The 12,437-nt window shown below is 46.1% G+C and overlaps 1 protein-coding gene and 1 long non-coding RNA gene across 3 annotated transcripts in view; one reads left to right on the top strand and one right to left on the bottom strand.

Annotated features, from left to right (window-relative positions):
* LOC138581372 (uncharacterized) overlaps positions 1–12,437 on the bottom strand; it is a 271,817-nt gene that overhangs the window by 166,620 nt on the left and 92,760 nt on the right. The window lies entirely within an intron of this gene.
* Positions 11,011–12,437, top strand: part of ADAMTS2 (ADAM metallopeptidase with thrombospondin type 1 motif 2) — a 2,237,498-nt gene continuing 2,236,071 nt past the window's right edge. Inside the window, exon 1 of one of the 2 annotated variants that reach the window (XM_069652661.1) lies at positions 11,011–11,268. In XM_069652661.1, the coding sequence (XP_069508762.1) occupies positions 11,178–11,268 (91 nt within the window). In that variant the 5' untranslated portion in view covers positions 11,011–11,177. The remainder of the gene's footprint in view (positions 11,269–12,437) is intronic. The other variant, XM_069652662.1, reaches the window with a different exon arrangement.

Raw genomic sequence — 12,437 nt, 5'->3', positions numbered from 1 at the left:
CTCTATATGGTAGAGGAGAGGCACAGAGGACCCCAGCCAAGATTCTATATTTGGTAGCTATGGTCGAGCAATCAAGGCCTAGCATCTCGGGAGGTGATGCGGGCTGGTTCTTAAGTACAGTGTAGTCCCCAAGCACCCACAAAGGAAGGTCCACACACTGTGTCGGTTACAACACAGTCTTTATATAATTAATATTCAAAGGTATATACAATATCACGATAACTCAGTTTGTACTCCAAAAATCAGCAATGGTAAATATATACAGTTCTAAAGTGGTACCACTAACGTTGTTAGATCTCATTAAAGTGCATACGGTCAGAATGACACACAGATCAGAATAAAGAGGAAACCAGCAGTAGAGAGAGGAGGGAAAGCAAGATGGTTGAACACTTGGTAGAATACTGGCCCCGTCTACCTAGGCACAGTTCTGTGTGGAGATCCCCCAACCTGGGCAACCAGTAGAAGAAAGATACAAGCCCAGTCCATTTATTGTTCACACTAGACTTTCCAATAGTATTGCTACCCCAAAGTACCTGGCGTTGTAGCGTTCCTCGGTGGGGAATCGACGGCCCTTCTTGAGTGCCCTCCCTTTAAGGCAGGAGTCACGGGTCGTCGAACGTCCATAGGAGAACAGGTAGAGCTACCACGTTGAAGTGCGTGCTCTGTTCCTAGCAGTGCTCGTTGACGGGGAAGCGTAAACGTCCTGCAAGGAAGAGGCATGCGGGGCACCTCGGTGTCGATAGTTCTGGACCGCAAAGAGTTTGAAGAACTGTGGCCCAGCAAGGGCGTCGAGTCGTCGGCATCCTTGTGGTCTTTGGGTGGTGGGAAACCCACCGGCGGATGTTCCTCGGTGCGTCGACAGTCAGGCCTATTCCAGCAGGATACAGCGGCGACGATGCGGACGAGAGCATCCTTGGATCAATGAAGTTCTTAGGCAAACGGGAGCACGGCGGGTCTGGTCGGCGACGGCGGTCGTCGACAGTGGCGGACAACAGTCCGGGTGCTTCTCTTTGGAGTTCCGCAGCAGTCCCCGTATCGGGTCGGCAGCCTGTCGAAGGTCTGTCTACCAGGGAGCTTTAGGCAAAGATCAGCTGTGCACGATGGTCCCTCGTAGCTCAGGAAGAGGGCGCCTTACCAGGTCCTCTCTGGGTCAGTCCTTGAGGCACAGCAGCTTTCAGATTGCGAAGGAGAGCCACAGCAATTCTTCTCGTCCAGCAGGGCTTCAAGTTCAAGCGTCAGTTTCACTCCAGTTACTCTTTGTAGTTTGGACTTCAGCTCTGAACACTTCTGAACACGATTCCTAGCAGTGAGAGGTCCCCAGATATGCTGTTGATCTCCCATTCATTCCGATGGGTCACACTGAAGCATCCAATCACTACGAAGGGCATTCATGCAGGCAGGCAACCAATCAGGCACACAGTGCATTCAGGCCATTCACTTCTCTCCAGACACTCACAACAAGTTATGTGTATTGGGACAAGTACCGAGACATTCAACACTTCATACTACATTCATACCGGTTTCGGGCAGGGCTGTCTCAGTCATTGTGTCAACCACCAGATACTAGACACCCACAACATAGAATGCGTATTCGTCACACACTCCATTCACCCAGGTCCCACCCACAGGCATACCCACAACATACGGTCGTTGAGAAGGCTCCAGCCAGTCTGGTCAGCACTTCCCCACACTACCATATATGGAACTTCCAGCCAACAGCCAGTCAGGGGGAAGGGACAGAGGCAGGGCTTCCCGGGACTTCGGGAACATCAAGGTAACAGGCGATGGAAGGCAAGAGGCCATGGGGGCCATTTTGTCTCCATCAGGAATCTACTGATTCCAATGACAGGGCCTGGGCATCCCAAAATGGAGGACGCTCAGGGCACCAGTCATTTCAGCACGGAGCTGCCACCAGCCCCTACCCTGCTCTGTGGGCCACCCACAGGTGCCCAGAAACATACACTAGGGGCACAGGGTTGCACCCCTACCCATGGGTGCTATAAGGGTATCCCATGGGTCTGTTCACCAAACCAAGAGAGAGAGCTGCACCGCCAGGAGTCGCACAGGAACTCCTGCATGGAAAACACGACAGACAGGATAAAAAGCAGTAAAGGACAAGGATACGGAAGCCCTGTCCCTCCGATGCATTTCCAGCATCACAATATGTTCTCGCCGCTGTCTGCTCTTTCTTTTGTGCTCATCTTCCCTTATTCTTTTTTCTCGTTCCCTGTCTTTTCTATCCTGTTCATCCTGATCTTCATTTTGCTTTACTTCCTCAATCCTTTTCCAATCTAGCTTGAGTAATATCTGTCCTCCTATCCATTTGTTCTGTATGAGCGTTACCTTGTCGGCTTTATCCTTCTCTCCTTTCCACCTCTTAATCTCTCATTCTATCTCTGTTGATATATTTGATCGCTCACTTTTCTCCTCCTTGCCCTGCAATATCTTAACGATCTCTTCTTTTCTCTTACTCTCCTCTGGACTATCGTCACTGCAGTAAGCAGGTGGTTCATATATTGGATTACTACACCCCATTGACGCTTTTAATTCCTTTATCGGGAACACTCCTACGTCTTCCATACTATCACCTTTTACTTCCAGCAAGGTATGAGTAGTAGACGGCTCGACGCCTTCCTCCCTATACTGGTTAAGCATCCAGTCTTCAGTGGGAGGACCCTCTCTCTCTTCCTGGTACATCTTCCAGTGCTCCAAAATAGCAAATCTTTTCTCCAATTTCTTTCCTGTGTACGCAGCATGCAAGTATGTGGTCATGTGTTGCAATACCGCTTTTGACAAAGATCCCCCTTGTGGCCATGGCATGAACATCTGTTCTGCTGTGCCTTTCACCCATTCCGCACTGTACTTTTTGAGCTTTGGCATGTGTTTTGGCAATGTCTTACATAAATGCATCTGAGGGGTAATATCTCCCATTGTGACAAGTCTTAACTGACTGTCACTACTTACCAGATTTTGTATAAAATACCTTCACCAAAAACAACAAATATAAGCGTGCTCCAACAATCGCCGCTCAAAACCTCTATTTTTCAATGATATCTGTCTACCTCTGGATTGGTGCCAACCACTTTCCTAAGTAGATATATAACTTCTTGACATCGTCTCAAGGTTTACAACTGTTTGAATCACTCTTCAACACGTTAATTCAACACAAATACATAAACAGACAGACTAGTCGACTCTTCACATTCAAAACCTTGGTGAACACCCTTGTTCTCTTGCCCTTAATCAATACCCTGCTCACGGAGTTTAGATTGTCTACTTATGTGGACCTGTCCTGCACGTAGCTTAGTTTACTCCCAATGGAGTGTGAGACAACCTCTTCTGGGCACTTTATCTCTCTCTCTCTCTCTCTTTACACATTATTTACCGTTACTCTCGTTACTTTCCTTACTTTCGTTACTTTTTGTTACTTTTTTAAAAAGTTACCAGAACCCGTCCCCTTAGTTTACCATTCCCCTCAGTCTACTCACCATTCGTTTGTTTAGCTCGAAGCCCTCGGTATCGTATCCTCCTCCAATCAACCACTTTCACCTTTTGTCTGCAAGGTGTCTGTGGAAACCAGGTAGTGATTTTGTCAAAGAGGGACCCTGCCCACTGTCTTGATTTTCTTGCAAGATTTCTATTTGGCCGCTCTCCACAGGAAACCTGAAATCTTCTGGCTAGATGGCGGAGGATATCCAATTGTCCGAAGCTCTGCAGTCAACAGGTCGATTGGTCTTTATTAACCATCCGACGTTGCTACCAAGTGAACCCTTATGGTCCTTAAATTCAGTAACACTTCATGCATGGATGGTTATATAGAATAACTCTTATACCAAATGATAAGACCGGCTTAGGAAGTTGGCAAAACATCTCAATCCGACTGTTTTATTATCAATTGTCTAAAACAGGGAGTTACAATGGACATCAATGGATGTTGCACAAGCTCGCTCAGTGCATTTAATAAGAAACATATTTTATTCTGAAAGTTTGTCATATGTGACGTCATACTACATGGCAAACAAGCAAACAAGAAAAACCTACAGGGGGTTGTGATAAGATCAAGGGGAACATCTTAGTATACTTTCTATACAGGAACGTGTTGTGATTGGATACAATCAGGTGGACAACTTATACCCAGCCCTAGTGCAAGTCATCTTTGCCACTTATTAGCTACACGGTACATCATTGGCTATCAAACTATAGGACTCTTTTTTTATACAGCCCTCTACAATTGGTTGGCATGTTCGTGCCCTTCTAGAACATTTGGATCACTAGCAGTGTTTAAGCTGGTACCCCAGGTGTCAGTGGGTGGACTTGACCATGTCTCCTCACCCAATTGGCTCGACATCCATCATCACTCATGCCTTCTGTCATTCAGATTGTCTTTGTACTTGGCTTTGCAAAGTATCCTTGCTCCTGAGAATATATGGGATTGTGAGCATGTTCTTATCTCAAGTCTAGTGCTGCATGCCCAGTTTCTATTTCCATCTATCCCTTGTGACAGGAGACCGTGCTTTGGCTCTTTTTCTCGCATTTAATTGTATTAAATTAATAAAACTTGGCACTCATTGTGTCTCTTCCTTGCACCTTAACAAGGGATGGTTCTGCTTCTCACGTTCACTGGTGTTGTGCATGTCGCGATCTCTGGCTTCCAACATATAGGAAGGATGGGGCGGGACTTCCTGCAGAGGCATTCAGCTGCTCTACAAACCTGATATTGTAATGCAGTCACGAGGTTAGGATGAGCCAATAGAGTTAGGAAATGTATGAAAGCACATATAGTGCAAATGACGATGTCTATTCAGAGACTTGGAAAGTGTGATCAATCTGTAACATTTGTTATTGTTTCTGTTCTGTAATTTGCTAACAAACCAGCCATTTTTGTTGAATTAGTGAATGTGTTTTTAGATAATTCCCTGTCTAGGTTTGTAACGGTTTATTGAGAGGCCACCTTCAACATAGGGAGTTCCTTTCCTCCCCAATGTAGGCATCACACAATAAACAGTTTAAATCAGTTATTCATTCAGCCATATTTCTGATTCATATCATATCCCTAGGATCAATCCCAGTGACCTACCAATGAGTCATGAACCAGGCCGGCATACAGGAAAAATATGTGTATTTATTTGGATGATAGGTAATAGAAAATCACACTAAAATGTCACATACATCTTTATCCATAGTACAACACAATAAACTTCTCTCTACATAAATAACTCACACAATTTGGTTGGGAAAACTTTTATCACAATATTTTACTTTCCAAATTTCAAAATAAATGATCATCAACATTGGTCGTTAAATAACATCACTTTACATTTGCAATGCTGTACAATTTTGGTTTTACTGCATGCTTAAAAGGCTAGCATTAAATAAACACAGGGTGATTTAGCAGTAGGTATTTCAGACCCCCTACTTTGGTCTGTGTTGGGGAGGTCAGACAGAACAAATGGGATGATTTAGGAATTTGGGATTTTAGACCACCCTCCACTTAAAGGCCTGTGTTGGGAAATCTGGAGGTAAAATTTTGGAATGATTTGCGAATTTTTGATTTCAAGGACTGTGTTGCGGAAGCTGGATGGTAAAAAATGGGAGGATTTGAGAATTTTGGATTTCAGACTGCCCTTCGCTTAAATGCCTGTGTTGGAGAAGCTGAACCCATAGGATTAGCCAATTAAATTACACTCTATTGGACAGTTACCCTTTTATCTCCTCCCAAGTCCAGCCCCTCTCTAAGGATTGGTTTATGAGTCTGTAGCAGACATATGGCAACTTCCATTTGAAATCCCCCTTTTTTCTGTCAGTTTTTTGGCAAAATATAGTTTTGTAGAAAAACTTCATAATTTACTAGTAGCCACCATATTATACATATATTCTGGTTAAGCTACTCATGATGAATTTAATAAAATGACAGCTATTTCCGCATCATGTTGCACTGCCGTTTGGCAATTTTGCACCATTTTTACAAAAAGCTAAACCATTAGGAACATGCAATTTGTTCCCTGCATACCTAATTTTACTCCCCCACCAGTTTGCCAACCCTTAAATCTGGGACATGTTCATTGCAGCCAGGAATATCTTTTAGCTCACCATTACAATTCCCTAAGTCGCAGGTGGATGAATTTTATTTCAACAAAATCGCCTTGAAATTACCGAATAATTACACATCAATTAAGGAAGTAGAGTTTATGGTTGCTGAGAAAAATGCCTAAATGATAATAGTCCTTTTAAATAAATCAGTAATCTTTAAGCCATGCAAATCGGAGCCCTCCTTTCCTCAGTGCCATTTGCCTCTCTGGGCCAGCCTTTGACCAGAGTTATTTTTGTATTAGTCTCTTTGCTGTTTTAAGTTGGCATCTGACAGTCGTAAAAAACTTGGGAGTCCTTGGCAACACAGGGATCCCCCTCCCCACATTCCAGCCATGCACTGGCTAGAGCCATTTGCTTTGCACAGAAATGAGCTTTCAGAGACACCCAGTCTAGTGAAAATCTGTTTTGAACACCTCTTAGCAGCCACACTTTATTGTAATTGTAAACAGCAGGGATGCCAACCAGGCTTTCAGTGCGGGAGTCCTTTGTGAGGTTTGTCCCACAGCAAGCAAAGGGGTCTCCCTTGGGACTACAGGAACTTTTTTATGGAAACTAAGTGGGCTTTTCTTTTCAAATATTTGCTGGTAATTTGCATGTGAAGCATATTATACATTACTTTTTGTCAGCATGCACCTTGTCTTTTCCCTGACATCTTTAGGTTGGCAGGGGAACATGTTTCTCTTGTCTTGCTTTAAACTGCAAACACACATGCAAAGTCGTTTTGGTGTCAGTGTCTAATGATCCTGTTTTTTTATGTGAAAGTGACTTTTGGATTTCTTCTGCCACTGTGAATTGACAGGTAAGCCTTTTCACATAGCACATACTTGTTTTACGTGCAGCAACCTCCACAATCTGCCTTAATAGGCCCCGTTTCTATATGAAGGTTTTTCTTATTTTCTTTGATGAAAGTTGGTAGGCCATGCTTCCCGTGGCCCTTCAGTTTCGTTTATTTGGTGGGTTTGATTAATCCTAACAGTCTGTGCTATAATAATTTTGTGTTTTTCTCATTAATAAAGTTAATACTAGCCTGCATCACATTCGAAGAGAACTGTGAATACTACCATATGCCACACTGAGATAGAACTGTGAATATCAATGTAATTCCATCATCAACACAAAATGCTTTAAAAAACCTTTCACACTGCGAAACCTAGGCCTCTCTTCCACTATACAGGACTCTCAAAGCTAGGTGTATCCCCCATATCTGCCTATTATATTGTGAAACCTATTGTGTTGTGAAACCTAGGCCTCTATCCCTCCATACAGGACTCCCAAAGTTAGGTGTATCCCCCCATTTCTGCCTATTATTTTGTGAAACCCATTTTTATTGTGAAACCTAGGCCTCTCTCCCACCATACAGGACTCTCAATGCTAAGTGTATCCCCCATAGCTGCCTATTATGTTATGAAACCTATTATATTGTGAAACCTAGGCCTCTCTCCCACTATACAGGACTCTCCATTCTAGGTGTGTTCCCTTTTACCCAAATTGTATCTGTAGCCTAGTCCTAGCTGAAAGTGATTGTGTGAAGGGTTGCACAGAGCAATGCCAGTGGTTAAAATTGATTTCATCCATCAGCCTTCAGTGTTTCTATGAACACCCAGCAGCTCTTTTCACACCACTCAGTGCCTCTCGTGTTCTCATTTAATTTAGAAGCCTCCCCTTTCGGTGGGATGGGTTGTAATTAATCATTCTGGATTTCTGGTTAGACTGATAGGGATGTCTACATCACAGCAAGGGATTGTTACAGTTTCAGTGAAAACTGAAAATCAAAGCTATCGTTACCTATCCTGCTGGCCTAAGGAGTGAGAGGCTGGTGTATTACTTGCTCAGTGTCCTGCTGGGTGAGCAGACATATGAATAGTTTGTAACACTTCTTTGTTTGGAACAATGCAAAGATAATTGACAGCTATTTTCTAATAAAAAGATAACCACAGACAAAGAAGCAAAAGGACAATTGGTGTGAAAGGGACCCAAACAGGTGAAATTAACTAAGTAAAGGAATGGAAACTGACAGGGTAAAGATATTAGGTTTTGCATATTTTTGGACTTGAATGCGAATTAGGAATTGGTGGTAGTTGAATAAGGTTTGCCATATGTTTTGGACATTGCTATATGTAATAACCACCAGAATACATTTACTCAGCACTTAGTGAAGCTGTGCGATCTGGGTGCAACCTGCACATACTTTTTGCTAGTCCAGCAGCACCACCTCAGCTTGGAATCCTCTGAGGTGAGTAAAATGGGCTCCATGGACTGGGTAATAGTGACATCAGTTAGACAATAATGACTGTTAATTACAGTAAAGGTGGGATGTGTTTATCTTTGGCAGCGTTGGACATGTCTACTGTATTCTTTCTCCTGGCCAGATAGCCCTCGTGCCTTCACTTTTCCCTACACCACGCTCCTTTCCCGGTCCCCTACAGGCTTCACTTTAGGCATTCCACAAGGTGGGACGGTGGGTGGTGGGAGGAGGGTTGGGCGAAGTAGGATGATGGAGTTGGTGTCAATAAAAAATGCTCCCCTTCGTGCCTGTTAAGGGTGACCAGATCAATCAACATTCTTTCCAGGCTTTGTCTTGCTTGGAATAAAAATTGCAGTCTGGTAATTGTAGTGCCACTTCCCTTGAGTTGAACCAATGGAACTAACCACTTCGATGACAAAGATCGGCAAAAGGAATACAGACGACTGGAAATGTGAGGCCCAATTCCAGCCGAGCCTGCCATCCCCCTTGCTCGCCCATCCCTCACCATTCTCTCTCTGTCTCTCTCTCCCTCACCTATCCCCCATCACTTTCTCTCTTTCTCTAGGTTTCTCTTTCTCTCTCTCACACACTCTCACTTGCCGCCCCTCCGACTGTCTCTCCAGTTCTCCCCTCTCTTCCAACATCCTGCCCTTTCTTGCTCCCTCTTTCTCTTGCTTTCTCCAGAATACTTCCTGGAATATGTCTGCTGTAAAATATGATTAGGGATATTTTGCCTGTATACATAATATGCATGCAATATACATATATAAAAGCATCATTACACTGGGAAAGCACTGTTTTGTGCATTTTGAATCTCGAAAATGTATATGTACACAGAAAAAAAAGACTGAACGTTGTATCGAAAACACACCAGAATTCACAAAACGTCAACACTGCACACAGGCATCCCTCGTTATGATGGAGGATGGAACTCCCTGGGCCTGCGAAGCAATGGCTTTACAAGTTCATTGTCCTGGTGGAAGGCAAAAGCAGATTCTAAAAAGCAGCTGATTGGTCTCAGCATTAAACATTCTAGTGTCACTCATTAACTTGAGATATGCCTTAAAACAATTTAATAAGGCAGGATACACTGTGGTAGGTTGTCCAGCGGTCATGGCGCTGTTTGTTATTAATATGAATACATTTGTTTAAATGTGTTTCACTTATTGCGTGAAATCATGTTGTTCTTTGCTGCTGGTGACTTTAGTAAAGACCTTATTGAATAATGGGCATTATAAAACTTGTAGCTGGCATGGTGCCCAGTGCACATCTGCCATTGAAGAAAAGCATCCAAAAGGGGACAGGACGACAGGGTGAAGGGCGCTTATCAGCAGGAAACGGGGCACTGGCCGCGTGGACACAGAACTGTGGACAGAAGCAGCGCCCCGCAAAAGGAAAACTTGTTATGTGAATTCTGTCTTCGTCATGAGCTTTGACGCCCCCAATGTGGCATGTTTTGCAAAATAAAATGCAGGCGGTGTATTCCTCCCGAGAGAAAGCGTGTGTGGTCGTTGGAAAGGTACGGCTGTTTTCAGTTTGTCTCTAGCCCGGGGAAGGATCAAGGTCACTGTGGCAATTGTAGCTTCGCGGGGTTTCCGGTCCAAATCCAGTTTAACGAGCATTGTCACATCCTTAACAGGTACTGATAGCACAAGGAACCCTGCGAGATGAACTCAAGAGGAAAGTCCGAAGAAGTGCGAGAATCCGCCGTCAATGCAGAAGGATGCACGGCGCTCAGTAAATCTGACCGGGGATGGAGCTCACAGGTTGGCCAGATGTTACAGCCCGGTGTTACAGGCATGACGCAGGTCAGACAGCTGTGCTCTGCCTGAGTTTACATGTGTTGTAATTGCGTAGTTTTCAGTGGCCCACGGAGGGCTCCGCCGGCTTTATCTCCAACTGATATTTTGAACTGAGGTGTGCGGTGTATTTACTCTTCAGAAGCACACGAATGTTTTGTCTAGTGCAATAAACAGTGTGGATGGATATATACTGCATGCACATGAATGGCAGAGAACATAAGTGCATGTTGCTTTTGCGAATGACTGCGCCAATGTGGGCTTTGGCAGTGCTATCCGTTCTATTCATTGCTGCGCGATGGCTCCTAATACATTCTTACATCGGGGAAAGGGGTTCCTTGACAGTGCACATGCTTCATTGGGCGACGAGGAGTGGATAAAAAACGTATTTGGCGGGGCATGTAGATATCTAAGCATAATGCCGGCTTAAATGGAAAAGAGACATGACGGTCCTAACTAGAAACATCTGTCGGCGAGTGCACTACGGGAACCTACGCTTTTGGAAAAAGACATATATTTTAGCAAATGCTTAAAAGTTTGGACTGCTGGCCCAGACACCGCAGTTAAAACAATACCAACCAGCCAGCCAGCTGTAAGCTTGAAGAAAAGCCACAAAAAGTCTCGAAAATGTTGCCTTAATTAGATGCTTCATGGGAGCAAATGACTGGTATCCCGGGCCTCGCAGGGTCCCAGCAGCAGACACATCAGCACAGCGCCGTGGGGAGAGAGAGAGAGAGAGAGCACTGACAGGGCGAGCAGACAGCGGCGGGCGGGGGGGCAGGGGGAGCGCCGCGCAGCCAATGGCGAGCCGCTTCTCAGCGGCCGCGCGGGCGCTCGGCGCGTGCACCAATGGCGGCCGCGCTTACTGTCCCAGCTGATGCCGGGAGGGCTGTGCAGCTGGAGTTGTCTCGCGGAGGAGCAGTCGTGGTGCTCTGCGCTGGCAACGCGGCGGCGGCGGCGGCGCGTGCACGGCGGCGGCCAACTTCGCGAGACTGCATCCCACATTGTGCACCGTACCTTAGCGCAGCAGCCCGCCCGCGGCCATGGCCCCAGCGGCTGCAGCGGCGCACGCCCTGCTCTGCTGGACACTGGTGCTTCACGCGCAGCACGCCCTCTTCGTTTACAGCGACAGGGGTGAGTAGCGCCGCTGCAGGCTCCGTACCTGCTGGACTAGGTATCACAGGGCAAGATCTTCACGTGAATTGTTCTGCACAGTAGATCGGTGGTCGGGCATCCTTTTTGCATGCTCTGCTCCGCCTGGTGTTTCATTCATGTTTATCTACAGATGTTATCAAACTCCGAGACACTCCTTTCACACTGCCTGCTCCGGATATTATCACCGAGCTGGCGGCTTCCATGGCTTACTTACTCGTGATGTGTTCTGCATGGCAGCACGTCAGTAGACGTTTTCACAGACTTTGCCTAAATAGTATCCTCCAGACCCCCACCCTTCTTCACGCTGCCCATCCCAGATGTCATCTTATCGTGGTTGTCTCTGATGGTAGCCTTGTCTTATCTTCCCCGACAGTCTGCGTGATCCAGGCGTGTTATCAGCCTCACACTTTTCTCCTTATACAACTTGCTTCTCATGCCTTCCTCCTTACACGGTCTGCTCCTGATATTATCATACTTGGATCTCAGACCTTTCTCTTCACGTTGCCTACTCCTGATTTTATTTTAACTTCCTCGCGACACAGTTTCTTCCTGGTATGTATTACCGTACCCCATATTTCACACACTCCACTTCAAACAGCCTGCTCCTGGCGCTGCCCATCTCCGACCTTCCTCCCCACATTAGCTGCTCACCCCTCCTCATTGCATTGTCTTATTTGAATGCCAGCCCATCCTCTTCGCATTGAACGCCTTTGCTGTTACCTTACTTCATTGTCAGACCTTCCTCTTCTTCACACTGCTCTCACTGTTAGTCCCCACCCCCACTGTCCGCTCCTGATAGTACCATACCTGGATCACAGACCTTCCTCTTCACCCTACCTGCTCCTGGTGTTGCCGTGCCTGAGCCGCAGTCCCTGCCTACTCTGAAGGCATCTGAGACCCACACTTTTCCTCTGCACGCCACTGCTCTTTCCGACCCGCGCCATCCTCTTCCCCAGGTGGCGGGCACCCTGGCTCCACTCCTCTTCCTCATTCTCCCCCTGCCGCTGCGCTGCTGCTTCTCGGTTGCAGAACTTGCCGTCTGCCCGCCCTTCCCTGGCGGTGTTTGCTCCTTGGCTGCTGCTCGGGCCAGCTCTCCCTGCCCCCGCGGGCGCTTCCTTCCCCGGGAGCCGAGCCCAGCAGCGCGTCCG

The sequence above is a fragment of the Ambystoma mexicanum genome, chromosome 3p (genome assembly GCF_040938575.1).
Source record: "Ambystoma mexicanum isolate Mex_15411 chromosome 3p, UKY_AmexF1_1, whole genome shotgun sequence".
In the NCBI taxonomy this organism is placed as follows: Eukaryota; Metazoa; Chordata; class Amphibia; order Caudata; family Ambystomatidae; genus Ambystoma; species Ambystoma mexicanum.
The sequence above is the reverse complement of the archived record's forward strand: the minus strand, read 5'-3'. Positions and strand labels throughout refer to the sequence as shown.